General features: G+C 39.2%; 1 protein-coding gene across 1 annotated transcript; it reads right to left on the reverse strand.

The window, feature by feature from the left end:
- Positions 1–770: 770 nt before the first annotated feature.
- LOC126382428 (low-density lipoprotein receptor-related protein 6) lies at positions 771–22870 on the reverse strand. The gene is made up of 24 exons (XM_050032308.1): positions 22429–22870; positions 21829–22052; positions 20878–21068; positions 19626–19916; positions 18730–18914; positions 17552–17781; positions 16990–17160; positions 16151–16384; positions 15343–15484; positions 14716–14880; positions 13721–13865; positions 12858–12985; positions 12257–12410; positions 11814–12088; positions 11235–11477; positions 10150–10288; positions 9200–9472; positions 8327–8509; positions 7793–7970; positions 7340–7524; positions 6894–7055; positions 5104–5212; positions 4224–4420; positions 771–3664 (listed from the first exon to the last, which is right to left on the reverse strand). The coding sequence occupies exons 1-24, from the start codon at positions 22517–22519 to the stop codon at positions 3439–3441; spliced, it is 4521 nt and encodes a 1506-aa protein (XP_049888265.1). The 5' UTR covers positions 22520–22870; the 3' UTR covers positions 771–3438.
- Between the last annotated feature and the right edge of the window lie 1645 nt (positions 22871–24515).

Here is a 24515-nt window from a genome sequence, read left to right on the forward strand (position 1 = left end):
TGCCATTACTTTGTATTTTTGAATAATTATGTACCAGAGTAATGAGAAAATAAATCATTAGCCAATGAGAATAGTAATACTATTCCCGGGAAAGAAAAATCTAAGACTCGACTGATAGTTCCAAGCAGTAGTGCCTAAGGAAACGAAGAGTAATTTTATTACGTAAAATGAGCGCCATCAATTTTTTTTTGGGGAACGTAACCTGGAAAGTCCGTCATTTATTTTTCGGAGCAATTTTAAACTTGCAATAAAGATAAGTGAAAGTGTCCTTAGCATTTTGGAGATACCAATAATGGTAACACTATGACGACTACAGCTTTTCGCAATGAAATGATCAAACGTATGCACCAATATAATTTATCATCTCTCGGGAGTTCGTATCAAGTCGGGCAACCCCATTAGGGATTATGGGCGTGAGTTTATTATGGTATAAAGGACGGTGTGTATAAAATGAATGAACAATTTATTAACAGGTACAATTGTTTATTACAAAAATCTCAAAGTCAGTCAGGTTTTAGTAATTTACAGAATAAAGGTAATATAAAATATAATACTATTACAACAATGTGCGGAACACAATTAAGTTATTTTACAAGAAAATAAATGCAGAAATGGCAACTGTATATCACTATTACATTACACCAACTTGTTAATAATGCACTCTTCATTTATGTATGTTTTGTGTATGGCTACATTTACTGAAGTAAGTCACCTAAGAACTTATTGGGCTGGTTTTGCCTCGCAATCGCTTCTGATAAAGCCAGACCTCAAGTCGGTAAGCGGACACCGGAATAAAAAAAAGGATCAACGAAGATGAGCAGTTTTCCTTCTATCGTTATTGCAATATACATTTTTCCTACAATATTTTTTTATATTTATTGCAGCAAGTTTAATTTTTCTAATGTCAAATAAACATAATATTTTAGCAACCTAGCAATAATATTTATAGCTACACAAATATATATAACCCGTGTGAAATAACTAAACATCTCGCCAGCTAGTTATGCGCAATATACGCGGCGGGTTATATGAATAGATTCATATCTGCACATGCACCCGCGGAAATTTGGACGACATGTTGCCAAATTGACATAAGGCGGCGGGTAAATGGGTTATAGCATGGTATAAGAAGACCAGGTATGCTCAAAACTGACAGCTAACATTTCAAGGTTAACCCAGCTGACGTCATCCCGCCCTGTATTGCCATTTCGTAATAAATAAATTACCCACAACCAATGTTTTTATATTTACTTTGCAAGGAAATTTAGAACTTTTAGTAAAACATTTACTTAAAGTTTTAGTCATATTTATATATGTGACAAGTAATAGTTATTTAATACATTAGCCAGTAATTCACTTAATTTTCAATAATAAAATATACGCCCTTGGAATGTAGGAGGTACCAATTTAATGGTAACACTTACGTCATTATGGGCTAGCAATGGCGGCTTGTCATAGGATTGAGCATACCTAGTCTTCTTATACCATGGGTTATGGTGTATATTGCGCTTTAGAGTAAGTCTAAGTATCGCTACAAAGCGTACATACAACACATAAAGACAAATGCGTGACTTTAGTGGGTGCGGGTTTACTTCCGTAAAGAAGTTACATTTCAACGAGGAGTCTATTTAATTCGCACGGGATATAATCAAAATCTATAAATATATAGGTAATTCTATTTACACATTAAAATATAAACCAGAGGACAATCTTGATAAAAAATATTTTATTTTGTATAAAATGGCTGGACCAGTAAAGTTAAATCAAGGAAAAAAGAAAGAAAAAAAAATCTGAATATTACCGGTATAAAGTAAATTCTATTCGTTAGGAAGAGATTCTCCGTTTATAAGCTATAAGCAGCTATCGGTTCAAAATATCATATTCTAAATTGTTTATCGGCCATAACATTTAATTTTTAATTGCAACTAGGTGTCGACACTGTTATGTGAGACTGTATAGTAACTGAATACAGTCACTGTTTACAATTAGTCACTGTTTTTAGTACACAAACTAAGTATAATTGCCTACCTAAAACATCCTCTAGGTCTATCAAACTTTGTTCTAATCTACACTATATACACAGAGATAGCTCTTAAAGATTATTGAGGCACAACAGTATATTAGCACCATGTTCAAATTTCACATGCGTTTGATTTTCAAATTAAAAAAAATACTTAATAAAAATATTTCTGGATAGTTAATTGTTACGTTTAGTTGCAATAAAGAGACAGGATTTGTTATTCCTCAATAAGTGGTAACAATAACAAAATTGTAGATACGAGTAAACTTAAAATTAACAATTATACATACATACACATAAAACTAAATTCCATTGCGATATTGCTTAAATGCCCGACAGTACTGTCGACTACCACTTTTACGTAACAAATAGGGTATTTAACTGGGTCAAAGATAAGTTATAAAATGCTAATCTAGTAATAGAAGTGAGGCTAAGATGATCAAAAATCAATCTCATTTTACATTTCGACTTATTTTCGTATTTTATTTATGAATTAAGTAACAATGAGTACGACGTTTGACCGCTTTTATTGTTAACGTCAGAGGACAGTATTTCCATACAGATTCCAAGGAAAACTTTCGCTTTGACTTTTCGTAAAAAGTATCTCAATTAACTAGGTTGTCAAGTAGCCTATTGTTCTTATGTAATTATTCCGTTACCTTTATTTGTTCAATAGTGTTAAATAGCACTACTCATATTTTACGTATTCGTCAAACAATTTGATATGGCACTATAGCATTCAAAACTTTGCACTTATTTTATAAGACTTATAATCAATTTCGTTATCTGAGAAAATGGCAACTATGTTTGTAGTATTGTCGTGAAAATTAGTTGCGATCCGTATTAACCCCTGATATTGATTAAATGGGTTGATATAGGTGCCGAAACGGATCACGAGATCTCGATAGATGTGTACAGTCATGAGCAATATAATGTAGCCACTTTAGGACTCTGTCGCACTAACATATTTGACATTTAGTGAGACTTACAGTTCAATTTGTCAAAGAAGTTAATGTGACATGGTACCAAAGTGTATACATATTAATGCTCGTGACCGTATGTGATCTTGATAAGGCGACACGTGGCTACGAAATGCCAGTCACTTTGGAATCTTCTAGAAAGCAGTCCGGCGGACGAAGGCGGCTGCGTTGTATAAGCGGTATGGAACTTTCTAGAAGGTTCATGTATATAATAGCACGTATACAACCGTAATTCTCCGCCCCGCACCAATTCTTATAGGGTGGCGAGCTAGATGTACCTGCCCTGGCATAAGGGGGTTTGTCATAATAAAGTACAGCAATTGGCTCCGTCAGTTAGTTATAAATTAATACGAAACTTGATTATTTCCTCGCTCGTACTTACGCGGTAAGGTAGACACGATAGGAATGAGATTGGTTGTATGGAGTAGCCCTGGTGTGCTAGTAGTGTAGCCTGAGACAGGCGGGCGAGGGCGGCGGCGCGCCGGGTTCGGGCTCGGACTCGGCCGCGTCGGTGGAGGCCGGCGTGGGCGGCGGGGGCCGGTTGCAGGCGCGGTAGTGGCGGTACGGGCGGCGCCGGGAGTTGCCGCCGCCGCTGGCCGTGGCCGGGCTGGGGGGAGGGTTCGCTGTGGGCCGCGGGTAGCTCGAGCACAGGCTGTCTGTCGCTCTGGAATGGAAAATATCGCATTTTAATTACGTCACCACTAATTTAAGAGCCACGCTCTTGTCGGTGTAGCATTCTCCATTCTTCATTTTAATTACGTATAGTGTATAAAAACGAGATGTGTAGTCTGTCATGCGGTAACTAAAGCAAGGAATAAAATGGTGTAAGATGAATTGGCCAAGCATGTCATATGGACCGGACCAACTCCAAAGTTTAGGTATGAAAAAAAAAATGGCAACATAGCCACCAAACTTTATCATGACGGGGACACCAGTTTGGCGGCGAGGGTGTGCTGCCGCCAAAGGATGGGTACTGAACAGAGTACAGTACCCCGCTAGCCACAAGTTAGTAGCGTGACTACGGATCGAATATCCATTTGAGGCATGTTGGAAGTTGTATATATATGCGTCACTCTGTGTAAACTTTGATAGCGCGTTTCAGAACTGCATTATTGAATGGTGGCGCCATCTGTTGCACGTGGGCGGAACTAGCTGGCCAACTAGCCGGGTCCGCCTCAACTCTCAGCCACTTCGGGAGCATAGTGTAGGGGTGCACTACTCACGCGGTGCCCGAGGAGGGCCTGTCGTCCCCGGGCTTGGGCCGGCACAGCACCCTGGCGGCGGGCGAGGCGGCGTGCGCCGGCGAGCGCGGCGGGCGCCGCCAGCGCCGCAGCGCCGCCCACGCGCCCGCCAGCCCGCCCGCGGCGCCCACGATGCAGCCGCACACCACGAACGCGTTCGACTGACGGCCCGCCTCCGGCTACGGAGGAGAATACAACATGTATCAACAATAGAACATGTTAAATACATATCTAATGTTATCACATTATTATGTCACTTAGAAATAAATTTAAAGAAATTAGTATTTTAACTTTGGCATCACAATATATCTTTGAAAACATAATATATGTAAAAAAAAACATATATGATTGTTTGCAAAAAATAGCGATCGGCACATTGTTAATACCCGGAATAAAAATAATCTTGCTTTAATTAAAAGTCAGTCTATTACATAAGATCACTAAATCTTTTAAGGAGCAATGTATACGTTTTTACAATAAGATTCCAATTGACATTCAGAATTTGCCTTTCAACTGTTTTAAGACAGTAGTTCAGAAACTTTTCAAAAATGATGTTATAAGGTTAGTGATTATTTAGAAGATATTAATGCAAGGGATTACCTGTCTGAGAACTGATATTAGGCAGCTAAATTACTCAATTGTATAATAATATTTTATGTTTATTTTTTTTAAAAGAACTCTAGGGCCCTGTGCCGAGGTTTTTCTTGCAGCTTCTTTTCCCCGGCTATACAGGTTGTGAGAAGCTGCAGTAGTTTTAGGCGGATGAGACGTTCGTTATGTAAAAATTGACGATTCAAAGTGTAGCTATGTTACCTATTGAATAAAGATATTTTTGAATTTGAATTTCACAGCACTGACTCACCGGTTCTTTATGATATCCACATGCGGCAGGAACCTCGTCCGAGCCGTCTTCACAATGTTGTTGGCCGTCACACAGTAGTCGTGCGGGTAAGCATAGTCGCTCGTCACATCTGTTCAAAAACGAGACGCATTTATAAAAAAGCTAAACAAGTTTGTAAGGCGTCTTTTGGTTATTTATGGCTCTCGCTATTAGGAGTTGGGTAATCCTAGGTTATTATGAAACTGTGATTATTAAACAAAGACAGATGTAAAACTGATGAAAACATTTATTTTTTTCTATTTAACTTATTTGTGAATTTAAATCAAGACACACACGACGTAATAACAAGTCCGACACTTTATAACATTTTTCTATGACATCGCAGTGTGCTTTTTTATATAAATTCCATAGTCCATATTCCATATATAAATTTCATAGTTTTGACGTTAAGTAAAATTTAATTGACTTGACTAGTTGAAAACTAGCTGATCACAAGCGTGAGTTGATGTACATTACGAGGGCTGATTGATAAGTATCCGAAATGAAATACTTTTTAAAACTAAAATGGAATAAGATATATACCGTTCTATTTTTAAATCTTTAGTAAGCTTACATGCAAAATTTTATTTCATTGGCGCCAAAAAGTCTACTTTTATGCGACGATTGATTTTTATTTGCTAATTACGTTTGAAAAATGGAAAAAACTGAAGTTCGGGCCGTTATTAAGTTCTACGTTTTGAAGGGAAAAATAGCATGTCCGATTAAAGCCAAGCTGGATGCCGTATTAGGTGAATCTTCTCCTGCGATGAGTACAGTTCACACCTGGGTAACCGATTTTAAACGGGGCAGAAAGAGCTGTGAAGACGCCCATAGAGCCGGACGTCCAAATGAGGTCACAAATGAAGTATGATACGAAAAATTTTAAAAAATGTTCTAAACGATCGACGATTGAAATTACGAGAGATACCCATAATGGTAGGGATATCATCGGAACGAGTTTTTAATATTTTACATGAACATTTGGATATGAAAAAGCTTTGCGCGCGATGGGTGCCGCGTTTGCTGACTGCAGACCAAAGACAGCGGAGAGTGGATGATTCCTTAAAGTGTCTAGAGCTGTATAAACATGATCCTGTTGAATTTTTGCGGCGATATGTAACCGTTGATGAAACATGGATTCATCATTATACGCCTGAAACAAAAGAACAGTCTAAACAGTGGACTAAGAGCGGTGAACATGCGCCTAAGAAGGCAAAATCAACATTATCGGCTTGAAAGGTGATGGCTATTGTCTTTTGGGATGTGCGAGGTGTGATTCACGTGCATTATCTTGAAAAGGGTAGGACAATTAATGGACAATACTACAAAAACTTGCTGCAAAGATTGAATGAAGAAATTCAAAGGAAGCGACCTCATTTAGCGAAGAAAAAAATACTGCTCCACCAAGACAACGCACTTGTTCACACTTGCGCTGTAGCAAACGCTAAAATCGAAAAATTAAGCTATGAATTGCTGCCGTATCCACCTTACTCGCTAGACCTGGCTCCGTGCGACTTCCATCTGTTCCCAAATTTAAAAAAGTGGCTAGGTGGCCAAAGATTTTCTTCAAATAAAGAAGTCATTGCCACTGTAGACGGCTATTTTGAGGGGTTGCACAGGATCTTCTACCAAAATGGTATAAAAGCTTTAGAGAAGCGCTGGAATAAGTTTGTAGAGGTAGAAGGAAGCTATGTTTAAAAATAAATCATTTTTGTGTATAATATTAGCAGTTATCATTTTCATTTCGGATACTTATCAATCAGCCCTCGTACCTGAAAGCGTCAGGCAGCGGGTGGTCGGCGCAGTGTGCACCGCGCGCGCAGGCGTCGAGCGTCTCCGCGCAGCTGCCGTCGGCGCAGCGCAGCCCCGTCGCGCATACGCCGCACGACCCGCCCTCGTCTGACCCGTCCGGGCAGTCGATCTGCCCGTCGCATCTGCAATCAAGTTATACCGTTTCACGAGATCCGCTTACTTAACCTGATGTTTTTAATAAAAGCAACTGTCTATCTGACCTTCTAACCCGCGAAAGGAAAACCAGCCCAATACTAATTTATTTGAAAATCATTGGTTTAGACCGGTGCTGGGATTCGAACATGCGACTTCACACTGACAGTCAAGCGAACCAACTGGACTACCAATAATAATTGGTTCAACAGACAAATCGGCTAGTAGTGTGTTGATATAACAGTAGTGCAGGGCGCAGTGTGGGTATACTGACTTCCACTCGCTGGGTATGCAGCGCGGCGCGGCCCCTGGCGGCGCGCCGCCGCAGGGGTGGTCGGCGCGCGCGCAGGCGGGCGGCGGCGCGCACGCCAGCCCGCAGCCGCACGCGCCGCCCGCGCCGCACGCGCCCGCGCCGCCGCCGCACGCGCGCCCGCCGAAGCACGCGTGCTCGCGGGCCACCTGCGCCCACAACCTCACTGTATAACTTTGCACTACAATAACACATCCAAATCGGTACACACATTCGTCAAAGTGGTGCTGTTAGTGACACCGTAACGAAGACTTTGAGGGATGGTTCAGGTCGTGATTCTGAATTGATAATTGACGGAAAATTTCACAAATAATCGCACTCAGTATTCGGTACAGCGTCACTAAGACCCTATACAAGTATGAAGGATACAGAGCGATCCCGGCCGGGAATATTGTGTAATGTTCTCGTGAACCGCACCTTGTGCACGGTGAGCAGGTGGTGCAGGCGCGCGAGGTGCGGCACGGGCTGCGCAGGCGCGTCGCGGCGGTGCAGCGGCAGCCGCATGAGGGCGCGCTCGCCGCCGCCGCCGCACAGGTACACGTGCCCGCCCAGCACCGCCAGCGTGCCCACCCAGCCGCCCTGCCACACCACGCGTCTGGCGGGAAAATACATTCATCAACACCGAGGTCTGTACCAAAAATATCCGAAGATGTTCCATGTTTCGGAGGTCACATTAAGTAGTCGGTTCCAGCTGCTATGCACGAGCCATGTCAAGGCCTTTGGCGGCTCTATATGAATCTTGACACCAGGGTTGATAAAGTCGATCATTGATCTCACAACCCGAGAGGACATTAATATAGACTGAAATTTGAGTTGGTTTTATAGTAACCCACCGTCAAACCGCAGTGGAACAGCGTGGTGAGTATTCTCCATACCCCGTCCAGGGGAGAACTGTGCCCAGAAGTGAGAGGTATATAGGCTGTTTATATATTTTTTTATAGATATACTTACTTGTTATGCGAGTCGAGATCCACAGCATGAATTTGCCGATTAGCGGCCCAGTAGACCGTACCAGTAGTCTGGTCTATGGTGAGCGCCGTGGCGTTAGTAGCGCGCGCTAGTTCGATACGGGACGTGCCGTCGACACTCGCGCGCATTATCGCGCCGAGCCCTACGTCGTTCCATACTAAGAGCCTAGAAGGATTATGGAGTAAGTACAAAGCTGATAGATAGACAAGACTCACTTCGTACATCAGCGGACTTAGCACCGTAAGCGCGCGACTCTTTCTCGCCTCGACATACGTCACCCGTCACTCTCTCACAGTACTGCACAGAAAGAGACAGATGATCTCTGTCGCGGCGAGAAAGTGCTTACGGTGCTAAGCCCGCAGCTCTCTCTTTCCAAAGTATTTACAAGACACCGCAATAGATTACAGAGCGTAAAGGAAGCGAGATTACTTTGTATTATAAATAAGTTTTTTGTATTTTCTGAGTATCAGAATAAAAAGAGTTTCAGTTCTATTTCACAATATTCATGTGGGATATTGAATATTCTATATCTTCATTCCTTTTATTTTCTTCTTTTTACAAAAAACAAATGCCCCTTACATTCCGACCCCAATCTAATTATAGACAATCCTAAATTCATGCCATAGATAACCCAAATCCCCATTCATTATCCTTCCATAGTATTATCTCTTACTTTTCTATATTTATATTGTCGCTCTTGTTTCCGTTATTGACTTTATATCTGTACTTTTATGCTTCCGTTACGCCACTCAAAAGAACTTATACAAATTATAAAGATATAAAATATTTTAAAGTATTTGAACACTATTGGCTTTTAGCTCGATTAAACTCAAGAAAAATATCAATACAACTCACCTTTTGGTCTGATGGAAGGCCAAATGTCGAGGCATCATACCAGCACCACGGAGTATAACGCCTGAGGAGTTCCCTTCTATCGACGTGGCATTTATAGAATCCGTGTCGGCACAGGTCCAGTACAAAGCACGTCCTAACACGTCTAGGACTAAATGGAACGGACGTGATAAACCGGTTATAACTGGAGATGAGTCGGTTAACGCTGAAGTAGTCGAGTATGAGATCGGGACGCGACGGATCGCGTGGGACTCGTCGTCCATCCAGTATAGGTATCTGTTGGTGAATACATGAAGAATTACTCTTTGGCGAGTAAAGGCAGAAAGGCAAGGAAAGAATTACTCTTTGGAGATCGATTTATCTAAATAGGTCACTAAATACTGAGTAATAAATACCAAAAGCAGTCAAAAATATAAAGAAAATATTTCTTTATAAAAAGGTTGAAAAACAGGATTCTTCATTATATTCTTAACTTTACTGACACCATATTTTTGACTGCGGTTTAGTATTTATTACTCAGTATTTAGTGATCTATTACATATACTCAAGAATGGAGAATGCTACACCGATAAGAGCATGGCTCTTAATTTAGTGATGATAGCGATTTAATAGCTTTTTCTTCAAGTTCTAGACAGAGTATTCATTTATTGCATAAATCAAAGTCATAGATGTTTAGTCTGTGGTACCATAATTGTGTCATTTCGTGTGTACACAAACGTAATCTAATTTTAGTTTGACAGCTTTTAAAATAGTGCCGTCCTTCACTTACAATATGTGCAAGAAAGAGATATAACTAGTTTAACTCCTGTCTGTGTTTACCCGATTCGGCACCACTATCGTGGATTAATTGGAGTTGTTTGATTGCATTCATCAGCACCAACGTTTAGAAGCTTCTAATTTCAAAGAGTTATACATAGATCTAATGTTTAAAGATATTCAATAAGCTCACTTACTTATTAACAGGGTCATACTCAATAGCCCTCACGCTTTTGAGGCCAGTCAGTGGAATGGCAGCATCGTTACACTCTCCATTCGCGACCACTATACGTCCGATTGCGTTCTTCTGGGCGAATAGTAGGAATTCTTCTGGTTCTGTAGAAAAATACAGAAGTTTCACGAAATTTCGATAAATAAATAAACCCGTAACCCGTAGTCACGCCTCGGTCACTCCGTACAAAAATCTATATTTTACCGTGTGTCGCTTAAGGCGTAAGTACGCGTGGAATAGACAGACCGGCCCCCCTTAATCCTTATCGCGAATTGGCCATCTAAGACTAAAGTAAGACTCAGAGGTAAATGGTTATTACAATATGTGTTTTTATAGTGGTAATGAATTCTTTAACTATAGGAATAAGTCTTAATAAAAAAATCATTATAAAAAATAAATAAAAAGAATAATAAAAAATATTAAATAATAAAAAAATAATTAATAAATATTTAATTATTAAATATTTGCACACCTGCTTGCAGGTTGAATACATGTACTGTTTTACTTAGAATAAGATCTTTAACTTTGTGTTCTTGCAAATAAATGATTGATTATGATTAGAGCAGGTGAGGTCCGCGCCCATTGCCATTGGTGCAGGGCGGAGAGTTACCGATCTATACGTAGTATTGTTCTTTATTCTATATTTTGTTGAGCGATATGGCGGAGACGGATATACTATTGAACTAAATAAAGGATAAACTGCTTATTTATGACTTATTGTAAGTGTTGTAACTCACATTAGACATTGTCTTGGAGTTTTATTAGTCAAATAGTATCAGGACATCAGACAACATACAGGGTGTTAGTGACATCGTAACAAATACCGACGGGGATGATTCAGACCATGATTCTGAGTTAATATCGAGTGGAATTTTCCGTCGCAAAATTAATGTTTTTTTTTAGTTTTCTTAAATTATTTTCAATTCTATACTTTTGCGACGGAAAATTCCACTTGATATCATATCAGAATCATGGTTTGATTCATCCCTCAAAGTTTTCGTTACGATGTCACTAATACCCTGTATATAAAATATTCAGTTTCTCGCTCACCTGAACACGTCAAGTTATCCTTATTAAGTCGGTAGTGCGTCGGGCAAGCACAACGGTAGTCAGTTCGGGTGTCAGAAGGCAGTGGTAGACACAAATGAGAACATCCGCCGTTGTCTACTCCACACTGATTGGTTCCAGACGATCGAGCGCGATGGTACACTTTCAAGTCCGATATGTAGTCAAACTGTGAGTGGATGGTCTTACGATTTGTCCCGTCTATTTTTTTGGCTGCTTCGATTATGCCTGTTGGTAAGAAAATGTGATACCTACTTAATTTATCTTTTTTTAAAGTATTTAAAATGTGGATGCCTTAGAAGATGATTGGCGAAATTGATACATTTACCAGAGAAAAGTGGAAGAAGAATAATAGAAGAAACTCGTTGAGGTAAATAAAGCTACCTCCAATTTCGTATCGGTGCGGGGCGAGTGTCCCTTCTATACGTAGTATTATTCTTTATTCTATGACAGTAGAGTATATAAAAAGGCGCAGAGAATCTAATACATGACGTGCTAGTCCACATCTATGGCCAAAACAAGGCGAAACCATGCCAAAAAAGGAAAAAAAAAGAAGACACTTACCGGTGTTCCAATCACCCCAAAACACCCGATCATTATACAAAGTAAGCGCATACGGCATAGGGATATCATCAGCTAAAATCTTCCTTCCCGTGCCGTTGAGAAACGCGTATTCTATCGCCGGCGGGTCCAACGCTGCCCAATAGATGGCGCGCCGGTCGAAGTCTATGGCCAACGCGTGGACCCTGCCTACTTGATCCATGAACACGGTGGGTGATGATCCGTCCATTGCCGCGCGTTTTATGCTCTTTGAGCCCAGTTCTGACCAGTACATGTAGCTGCAATTAACATTATATGAAAATACCACTGAAAACGTTTAAAATCACAGGAAACGATGTTTACTTAAAGTGATAAAGAAGAGGAATATTCTCTCTGACCATTTTCAAATCCGCAAATTACTCATATGATTTATTTGAGCATTCAAAACTCTGATTATTGATACTCACCCCTTTTTCGGATCTAAGACAATGCTTTTAGGTTTCTTAAGGCCCTGCCAAATAAGTGCTCGTCTACTAGAGCCGTCCAAACGAGCCACCTCGATGCGTTGGGTCGTTGTGTCTGACCAGTAGATGTTTTGGCCTGACCAGTCTATGGCTAAACCTGAAAGACGAATATTAAGGATGAGTCATAGTTGCTTCTCTTTTGTGGAGTCAGCACGGGTTGCGTTATTGTGCGAGATAGACGCAGCTATCCTATCTAACGTAAATAAACGTCGCACCATTGGCGGAAGTTGCTTCGCGCTAGATGCAATAGGAGCGTAACTCCGTTTCATTATCTTATTGGCCAAAAAGGGCCATTTTTTGCCGATATGGTAGGCGATGGTAAGTGATTTAGTAATCCTGGCATCAGTGTTGATGAGGTCAGTCATTGGCCACACAAGTACTCACAATCTACACGGGAAAGGACTGAAAGAACGTAATCCTTTGGTCTACGACATTCTTCTTCTTCTAGTATCCATCTTATGCTTTCAATATTATACCATGCGTAACTGAAAGTTGCAGTGTTTGCCTGAGTGTAAAACATATTTTTAACACAATGACATCCTACCTTCTACCAACCCCATCCATTCAAGTATTTTTTCCATATTGCTGCCGTTCACGGAGCATCGGTTAATGGTCTTCGTTTTGCTGTCAGACCAGTATATCTTTGATCCTGATACATGAACTGCTAAGGCACTGTAATTTTAAATAATAAATGTATATATTATTATAAGCACGCGGGCCAGGCAAGAGGGAAACCACAGCCCTACTTTTTCTTAAAAAAGTAGCATGGAGAATGTTACACCGACAGGAGCGTGGCTCTTAAATTAGTGGTGATTATAATTATAGTGTTACAATACAATACAAATACACTTTATTGCACCAAACTAAAAATAAATAATTAAAAAAAGTCTCTTAATTAAGTACATGGCAAATGGCGGCCTTATCGCTTAAAGCGATTAACGATTGCGATTTTTAGCGATTAACGATTGCGATTTTTAGCGATTAACGATTGCGATTTTTAGCGATTTTGATTTTATTTTTTTAAGTGTTTTGTTGAATCAGATGGCAGTTTCGAGAATGTCTCATTTGGAAAAGACATTCATGTTTAGTGTCAGAGTAGAAAGTTTAGGGTTACTGGCTAGACATTATAAGAAACATGAAAGATGGTCTTTCCAAAACTCATTTTTTTCTCGCACATTCGAGTGTAAAATGTGCATATGTATGCTCTGACGGTCCAAAAGTCCTTTTAAAATCCAAACCCCATTTAACAACTACTGTGTCTAATCTGTGCCGCAAAAGGTTATTTGTAAAAAAAAAATGGAGTTCAGAATGGAATAGGCTTCGTATACTATAGATGTGGGGTAGCGTATGCCCAGTACTGGGACATACATAAATATATTTATACTGTTATGTATTGTCATTGCTCACCTGACTTCTTTCAACTCCTTGATCGGCAGTATGGCGTCGTTGTTTTCGTTCTCCACACTTATTCTGCCAATAACATTCTTACGACTGTATACTAGGAACGCTTCAGGTTCTATGCACGCCTTTCTATCACTGCCTAGTTCAAGACCTAAAAAAGAGATTTTGATTATTTATATATAAATAATGTTACACAGTGTGTATGACAATAGCAAAGGCAATATTTTGTATAGACTGTAGTGTACCTATAATTTTATAGGTAATCTGTCGAAAAAAGACGCACTCTTAGAGTCTATATATAGCGAATAGCCGTGATCTTGTAGCAGAGTACAAACTCTGCACATACTGGCCTTTTGTTCGGACCATCATCATTTTAAATTACGAAATTCTCATTCCATTCCATTCGCATTTCCTTTCATTTTACTCATTTTGACTCACTGCATCCCCGACCTTCATTAAAACAACAAGTATATTATACTGTTTAGGGCCGTGCCCTCTAATTCTTAAGTCTTGATTCCTTTGTGAAATGTGTATATTGTGAACTATTATGTTTGTGACCATGTTACTAAGTTTGTGAAGTGTTTTAATAAACTGTATATATTCCTATTGCTGTTGCTTCTACTTTATCATCGTCATCACCAATCATTCCCCTACTCTGCCGGCACGTCGGGATACCATATCCTCACCCCTCAGCGTGCCGCAATCTATATCACCTCAGTGCCAGAAAAGACGATACAATCAACTTCGATCAAATCGACATTATAGCATAGAATAAGGAATTATTATTACGTATAGAACGGCAACTTTTCGCTCCCAACCAGCGGCTCATCTAGGTTTACCTCACCCCCCCTCGGTTTTACTTTAGTCTTCAATCGTATGGGCGATAGACGTCATACAAACAGATGCGTACACGCGTACGATAAGGTCAATGTGCAGTGTCTGTGTAAAACGAGCTGTTTTGTATGAAGTGTCCGGTGACTATAGGCTCCCATGATTCTTACCTAAAGGGCAACTGCAGACATAGTCCTTCGGGCGGTTGAAGCAGAGGTGGCTGCAGCCGCCATTGTTGTCCACACACGGGTTGTGCCCGAGAGGCTCGCCTAGCCGGAACGCTTTAACACCCATCATGTTCGCCATTTGTTCAACTACTGGTTCTCTGTCTAGGCCTGAAATTATTTAGGGATATGTAATGTTTGAATTCAAGTATATATACATGATGAATGATGAATATCTACAGTTATCCCGTTTTTCACGGGGTCCGCTTATTTAACCTAAAGATTTGACAGGTCCTATTTCCAACAGAAGCGATTGCTTATCTGCTCAGGAGAATTTCTTCAGCACATTAAATTGAAGATTAACTTCATCTTATTTCGGACTATCGGGTGATCAGCCTGTAATGTCCTAACCATACTGGGGGTTTTGTGATATGTCCCTACCGGAATTCAAACCCGGGATCGCCGGATCGTGAGCCCAACGCTCAACCACTGGAACACGGAGGCCTTTAGATAGACATGATGAACGGTACAGTGACAGGTTATCTTACCAGCCCACTGCCCAAAAAGGCAGTACATATATTTTTTTGTTGAAGCCTTAATTGAGGCTAGTATTGCTCCATGAGTTGCACTTACCAGTATCCTTATTAATTCTATCCAATGTTCTTCGTTGCATATCAGTCCAATATATGTGGTTGCCAAGCAAAGTTAGACCGAAAATATGAAGGATATCGTTATTGTGCAGCTCTCTTCTGTCTGACCCGTCCAAATTGCACACCTGAAGGAACGATTTATAAAGATTAAAGCGATGCGGCGTGGGAAGCCGGAGATTGTACAGAAACCGCGTCGCGGAAACGGACAATAACCGTAACTATATAACATCCCCCCCTCTTCCAACAGATACTTTATACGTGTAAGTAGTTTCTCTTATTTATAAAAAGACTACCAATTGTTTTACCTTCAAAATCCATGGGGTTTAAAGTCGATTATTATAAAATATTTCTGGTTCGGAATGCCCCTGGTACTGCGTATGTATGCAAAAAGCTATTCACTGCATACAAAAATCGCGCGTAACGCGTAAGTGCGAGTTGGACAAGTCCATGCGTTCTTCCCCTTAGTCCTTAGCGGTTTACGACCATTTAAAGTAAGACCAAGAGGGGGTGAGGTCGGCGCCCGATACGAATTGGTGCGGGACAGGGTTCTACCAGTATACGTAGTATATTCTTTAAGTCGAAGTTCGGTTTCGCTACCCATATCAGAGTCCGTCACGGGTCGGGAAGGGTTACAACGACCCGGGATAGATATTTAGGAGTCGCCGTCGCCTGATACGGCTTGGACGGCACGATGATGATTATTATTCTATGGTTATATTATGTAGTAGTGATCTACTTTATAACTCTCACAGATTCAGTATAAAATACTTAGTACTTAAAAATAGCCTTACCTCAATCTTATGCGTTCGTGCATCACCCCAGTACAACTTATTATTAACAACGTCCAAAGCCATCCCATTAGGCCAGGTGAGTTTTTCAGAGACTAAAAGCATTCTGTCACTGCCGTCTAAGTTGGCTCGCTCAATCTTCGGCTTCTTCTCGTTCCAATCAGACCAGAACATCCATCCTGCTGTCGGGTGCACGGTTATGGCACGAGGGTCATATAGGTCGTCATGGATTAGCACCTGGAATTGTAATGAGTTCGACGTCATAATGCAAGTAGTGTATACAGCAATCGATGGAAGATACTTCCCGAAAAAGTTGTCGATGACCGGCGTACTTTGATGCCAAAAGTTATGTTATTAGCCGCAAAAGGTATTTGACATGGCTCATGAAATAACTACTTAACCTGGCAAACGTTTGTATTTTAACCTGGCAAAGCTCAGATTTCCAGACATTTGTATTGCAAACGGCATCTGCTGGAACGTGCCTTCTAAAGTACAGAATCATCTCATTTTAGGAATGATTTACGGATAATCATTATCATTTTTTTTATTTAATTATCTCAACCAGACTAGTGACAATGAGTCTCATAAAGTGATTTCTGGCAGTTTCTCTATCTGACAGAACCTCCTAATGTATATGTACAACTTTAACAACTGATCGTCTACAGGCGATGTTTCCAAGAATCATCATCATCATCAGCCGTATGACGCCCACTGCTGGGCATAGGCCTCCCCCAAGGATCTCCACGACGATCGGTCCTGCTGGTCCCCCAAGAATCATACTTTCAATTAATGACAGTTCAATGAAAGCGATGCGTTGTCCCTGAAAGTGTTAAGTGACATACCTTTCTAGCACTCCCGTCAAGGCGTGCTACGCTGATGGTGTCAGTGACAGGATCAGTCCAGTAAAGGTTCCTGGCTAAAGCGTCTATGGCTATGCTGTCTGGAACTCCGCTGCTGTGTATTACTACTGACTGTTCACTGCCATCCAGACGTGCTCGGGATATGGTTTTGGCCTGCAAATAATAATGAGCATTGCTCTAACATTTTTGTAAAGATCATATGTGATGAACGGTATAGTAACGGGTGATCAGCTCATTGCCCATATAATGATCGATCATGTTGGAGCTCATTCCCTTGACGATTTTTACGACATGTCATCAGTTTGCCATTTCTTTCTAACTTGTTAACTTCGTATGGCTGTAACTATTCATTAATTTTTCAACGAATATCTATTTCGTTTTCACATTTATTAACTATTGATTTACGTCTATATTGGAACTACAATGAAAAACGTATATTTTATGATATTTGACAATTAGGTTGTTTCTTGTTGGCATTAAAGGACAAAACTGCATGTTAACATTTTAGGTTTTGCTTAAATCTATCAGTATTTATTACACTTACCATACTATCAGCCCAATAAATATATTCAGTCTTTGGATCAAAGTCAATTGTGAGGGCTCTCTTTAAGTCTTTCAAAGGCAGAGTGTAGGGAGTGAAGTCTGGGGAATCCAGCGATATCTTAGAGATTATAGACCGTTGTGCGACTAGAAGCAAAGACTGTGGACTGTTATAACAAGTCGTGTTACTGTTCTCTCTCAGTTTTACGCCCGTTGGGCATGCGCAGATATACCCTGGGGAAACATGAAAAATATTAAAATTGCTGATATTTTTTAGTATCTTTACATACTTGTTCACTAAACTTGGCTAGCCTATTATACAAGGCCACACCCCGGACACTTCATACAAACAACCTCTTTTACACAGACACTACACATAGGCATTATCGTACACGCGCAACTGTGTGTGTGACGTCTGAAAGCTGCCAATTACAATACCTAATTTAACCGTCATTAACTCATTACTTATACATTATAATCATCTGTTGTTAGGTACACCTAGCTCAGAGACTGCGTTGTATACGCTTGCCTTGTTCTATGACAAGGCCTTACAGATTGGTAACCTAAAGCAACCTCACGCAGTACAGTCATTTAGTTTAGAATAATTTCGATTTTTTATTTGCTTTATTGATGATGTAAAGACAATAGACCACATGAACAACACAGCAGATCCTAGTTACTGGAGTCCATATTTAAGATTTCAGAATCCTTTTAATGGTTTTAATGCCAATAAAAATCTGTCAAAACAAGTTTTCCTGAAAGAAATCGCTTTAAGCGATATAGCCGCTAATTGCCTTGCATATCATCATCATCATCATATACTTGATAATCCTCTTTTACCTATGTAAAGAAAATTGTCTTTTGCGTAACTAGAATTTTGCAGGCGTGGGTTTTGTTAATTGGTTGAAAACAGTATTTAAGCCTATAACAGTACTTAACTTTCTGAGAATTGATATTAGGCAGCTAAATTACTCAATTGTATACGAATGTTTTATGTTTAAGCTTCTTTTCCTCGGCTATACAGGTTGTGAGAAGCTGCAGTAGTTTTAGGCGGATGAGACGTTCGTTATGTAAAAAATGACGATTCAAAGTGTAACTATGTTACCTACTGAATAAAGATATTTTTGAATTTGAATTCCTTTAAACAGGAATACTTCCAAACCACAGTTTCCACACACTTACCAGGATCACTAGGAGCGAGAAGACACAGATGAGAACACCCCCCGTTATTGTCTTTGCAAGGGTAATCTCCCTCAGGAGTGGGCTGTCTACTGCCGTCATACATTTTGATATCCACAGGCACGGGGTCGGATTTTATTAGCTCCTTGATTGGACCGCCTGCGGCTATGTCCCATGTGTGGATGGCCCTGGAATGAAGAATAGAAATTATGGTGATATGTGTCATAATTAGGGGGATAGTGCCTCGGTCGTTTAATGTGTCATGACCGCCATGGTTCCGCCCATGAACCCGGTCTTGAATTGGCATCCCATCATACATACATACATACATAAACTCACGTCCGTAATCCCTAATGGGGTGGGCAGAGCCACAAGTAATCAAAGACAACTTGCAGCCACTGTTGATACGATGTCGTAAGCTGGATATGATGAACTTTATGGTGATAAGGGATCAGCCTATCGCCCATAACATTAGTACATCATGTTAGAGGACACAATCCCTCTGTCGGTTTTTACGACATGCCCGGGAAGACAAGCAGCTGAACGTGTTCTATGTTTTTATTTGCTCCCAGAACAGCATAGGCATCCCATCGAGGCTGAAAAATCAATTTGTGACACTGGTCCTAATTTATTTAGTACATAGCAGTGTCACATTATTATCCATAACAACCTACGCCTCGACTGCCAGAATACCAGATATATTGAATGGTATTTAGGCCTTAAGACTATAAAGTAAGCTGGATTTTAAGGAGGGTATGATTATTCCATAAAAAAGCCAATGACATAAACATATGATAGGGAACAAAGAAAATATTATGAATATTCTGATTTATGAACTTTTTTTTTATAATGCAGGATTGCAGGTCTCAGATGTTATAAGCTTCATTATTGCAACTTACCAAGTTTTCCAGTCAGTCCAGAACAATTTATTTTGAAAAAATGCTAAGGCATATGGGTATTCCAACCCTTCTTTGACTATCCTCTTTTTCTTAAGGCCGTTGTAATCAATAACATCAACAAACTGCAGCTTGGCATCCACCCAGTAAATGAGATTGTTGTCATAGTCAACAGTGATTCCATTAGGCCAGAATATTTCATCCTTCACAATGACTTTGCGAGTACTTGGGTCTCCGTTCATGCCAGCTCTTTCTATTTTAGGTACTTCACCCCAGTCTGTCCAAAACATGAGTCTGAAAATGCACATTATTAATTTGGTTTAAGAAATACGTAATGTAAAAGTAGTATCACTATACTACTAGTGTTTTGAAAGTGGTTAATTAAAGGTTTTACAAAATATTTGTTGTTTATAAAAAGATAACCATTTCCAGAGAGATTGTTTATTTAAAAAATAAACTTATTTCGTAACATAACACAGCATCACGTCTGTATCCCAGAAGTTCGGGAGGGCTAGGCAGGGGTGTATAGTATATCCACTTCTTGCCAGCTGCGTGTAAGTCCCATTCATTCCATTCCATTTATTTCGTACCTTACAAATATCCTATAGAATTTAGATTCGTTGGCTTGAGGTCGCCTTTACACTTGGCAACATTTGGCGTGCGATATGTTGCATAACATTTCGCCCAACATGTTGAAAGTTAGCCCGGGACTTTTAACAACTGTTTAAAGACCTTGTCTGCCTACGCATCTAACACACACGTCAGTCGTCGACAACATGTTCCCAAAGGTGTTGTTGCGCGTCACGCCTCGACTCGACAACAATTGATGGTCAACTAACGACGCTCTCTACAAACAACAAGCCGCGCGACATGTCGCGTTTCAGCTGGCAACGTCGCGCGCTGTTGTGCAACGTTGCCATACATGTTGAGCATCACTTGTTGCGCGTTAATTGTTGCCTAGTCGATACGAGGCTTTACTCTTTGTAGACATAAACATTACTTATTGATGAAAAACGCTTCCTATCCTTTTCCTTATTGGCGCATAGAAATATAATCAAAATGTAGTAAAAATAATTAAAAACACATTGAACAGACATTTACTAGGTAAGCATATACCACCTTAGGCCAATCATCACGTGAGATTGTGATTGATTGTGATTTAAAAAAAAACATATTTTAATGAATAAAAACTGCATATTATTTTGCATACCAACATTAATTAACTAGTTCTTATAAGTAATGAACAAGTTCTCACCCCTCTTTAGGAACAACAGCTATAGCCCTAGCCAGGTCTACTTCAGACCAGAACAGAACTTTCCGGTACTTCTGGTCTATGCTGATCACTTCTATCCGGTTAGTCTCTCCATCCGTCCAGTATATTTTGTTTGTGTACCAGTCGATTGCTATCCCTGTGGGGGTTATCAGTCCTTCTGAGACTATTCGTACCTGAAAATGTTTGAGGATACAAATAAATATATGCAGCCAAGGTAAACATTTCAAAAAGGAAATTTAATTCCTATATTTATATATTTACAAATATCATATAAGGTGGCCATTAGTATGTTTGCGTATTTTGTATTCCTCTGTTATATGTTCCTTTTGTGTAGTAAAGAACTGTGTATTGTATACATACAACAATTCATTAAGCCAATGTCCAATACAATCACATATCTGTACAATAAAATCGAAATCAAATTGTTTAGTTTTACAACTATTTAACTAACAATGATTTATTTACTGCTGATTATATATTACAACTTTCAAGAGGAGCTCGGTGGGGCAGCAGTAAACGCGCTCGGTCTGCGATTGTTGAAGTTAAGCAACTTTCGCATAGGCCAGTCATAGGATGGGTGACCATAAAAAAAAGTTTTCATCTTGAGCTCCTCTGTGCTTAGGCCCCATCTCCCTATCCATCCATAGAGAAGGCCCGTGCCCCAGCAGTGGGGACGTTAATGGGCTGATGATGATATATTACAACAATAAACATAAAGCTAGATTTAGAAGGAAATGAAAGAGCTTCATTGATATTATTAATTGCAATCAAGCAATAAAGCTCCTTATTGTACTGTATTCCTTCTTGTGTATGTTTAAATTTATCTTCTGTGCAAACATGTATAATTGATTGTTTTGATTTTGAATAGGTTTTGTTATGGGAAAGTAGGAAGATTGCAAATTAGGAATGAAAATAATTGATTTAATAACTTACTTTCTCTCCAGAGTAAGTTTCATTGTAGTTCATACACTGAATCAATTCTGCGGTTTGATCGGACCAACAAATCAGGTCTCTTCGGTGCAGGAAGTCTACAGCAGACCCCTGCTGTAATCCTTTGCTAATAGTGTTCACTTTAGGGAACTTCGACATATCCGCCACGCGGATATCTGATGCCGTGGAGTATAACAATAATGGATTGCGTGCAACTGTATAATAATCTGAAAATTTTATTTTTACTATTTGAGATGTACATCAATAAATTGAAGGAACATACTGAACAAATTAACAGGTAGTTTAAAAGTAATAAGTTACTGCATACTTTTTCTTTCTGCATTAGACAATTTTGATATGTATTCTTTAGTAATCTTAGATGAGCCAGTATTCTAGAGTATAATTTTTAAGATAGAAGCTATTATTGTGGTTATGTACTATAATTCTACTAGTTATGAAGTTGTTTCGTTGGCAGCAAAAGAAAGTTGCACTTAGTTGATTTGTTTTGAAACTAATCGATCCTTATATAGGTAAGTAGCAAGATATAATAGTGTTATCTCGGTATGTTTATCTAGTAGAATATCTATGAAACTTGATACTAACCTTTCAACTGTAGAAACATCAACAAACAAAACACATGAATAACATTTTGTATTATTTTGTCAGCGTGGAGAATTCTGCGGCGCTTCGTCATAATGAAAACAAATGAAGATCAAAATTGCCGTTCATGTGTTAATTTTAACACAGCACTCGCAAAACTAAGGCACCATCGAAAACAACCAGGTTTATAACAACTTCACTTATCTACACAACATTGTTAAACTTCGCTGATAACCCCACAATACTTTTGTCATATTGTTAATTTCTTGGAATTAAGTTAAAATAAAAAGAGGATCAAAAGACGCATACAGTTCAGGATTTTTTGTAAACTTTGCGTTCCGTTCCATATACCGTTCAAATAAACAAGTGTCAGTTGTTGTGATTTATGAGTTTTAAACAAATTGTAGTATGAGTTTCAATTGTTCGTGAGTTTTCTTTGAATTTCACCTAAGTGAGTTATTCTAAGCTACAGATGTTATTTTCGCTTCTATTTCTAGAATTCTAATAACAAAATTATGACAACTTAAACTGCATTAATTACAAAAACATCTTGAAATGGAATGTATAAAGCGTTGATCGTAGTTTATCAAAAAGCCGCTAGATGTCATTGGAAACTAAACAGCATGCGCGAGGATTTGAAAAAGAGTTACATTATAATTGCATTATAATAACAAAATGTTTTTTATTTAATATAATGGTATGATCCGATATCTATGTCCATAGAGTCACACGGGCTTCCAACGGTGCGAGGGTAACTAATCCCCTGAAAAATAGGTATTCTATTTTATCATATTTAAATAAAAAAATAGGTTTAGGGTAATAGCAAAGACCAAGTATTTGGGTAATAGGGATCTCCATTTCATCGCAGCCCTTTTTTAGTGGCTGGATAGTGAAATTTATTTTTCACTCTTGTATTTCTAGACTCTGGGTCGTGAAAACATCAGACGAGATCTCATTAAAACTTGAACAAATTTTTGTAGGTATTTAAAATATATTAGATTGATTTCAACGAGCGATTATTGTAAGAACTTGAGGGAAAAGTCGATTTTCTTTTTATTGTTATACTTGCTAACAACTGGAGCTAGAGCCTTTAATGAGGGCTTGGATGGATGATCATTAAGACAAGCGTCTGTAAGTAATTGGGATTTAAATAGAAACGGAAAAATTTTAATATTTTCGATTCCGATTCAACAATAACGTTGAATCTATAATGAAGACACGCTAAAACTTTTAATGCCAAGTTTTAATGAGAACAAACAGACATATAACTCATGTCAATGTTACCCCTATCGGTGTGAGCAGAATCACAGATTATTATTAGTTTTTTTTTAATACAACTTGTAATCGTTAACGAAAGAACCACGATGCTGTCATTTTGCACTGGAAACTGCCTAATACATACGAACACTAAAATACTTGAATGTATAGACCCTTTACTTTTAGAGCCAACTTCAAACAATAATGTTCCCAATTTGCCGAAGTATCCCGAACTCTCAGTTTAATATGAAAATATGGGCTAAGCCCGTCGTACACAACTATTTGCAAATTAATAACTTGGCTTTGTTCATGTTGATTCGCATAATATCCACCAAGTTATGGCAACTCCGCACAGTCGTGCTTGTACCTACCTATATTGTATAAGTAGGTAACTAGTTTGTATAAATATCAAAGGACAATGGGTGAAACTGGTCCAAGAACCTCGATTGATGAGACTAGTATGAAATGAAAGCTTATGCTTTCCCTATGATTCTGAAATCTTTCCCTTTAAAATGATTTATATTATACTATATATAGCTGGTTATGGTATATAATTATTTATGTAGACTTAGTTATTCAGCAAACCTTGAGTCGATTTTTGTCCACCAATGTACTTATTTTATCACAGTTAAGTATAGCGAGGGCAAACATAACCGTAGAAAAATAACCCCGGGACAGAATGTGATAGAATTTTGCCAGAATCGTAGCACATAAGCTTTCATTACATGCAAGTTTCATCAGTGGAGGTTCTTGGACCAAGTTCCATACTAAATTAACATAGGTAGGTACTCTTGACACAACACAACATAATATTGTTTGTTACTAACAAGTTA

Source organism: Pectinophora gossypiella, chromosome 4 (assembly GCF_024362695.1).
Source record: "Pectinophora gossypiella chromosome 4, ilPecGoss1.1, whole genome shotgun sequence".
Lineage (NCBI taxonomy): Eukaryota > Metazoa > Arthropoda > Insecta > Lepidoptera > Gelechiidae > Pectinophora > Pectinophora gossypiella.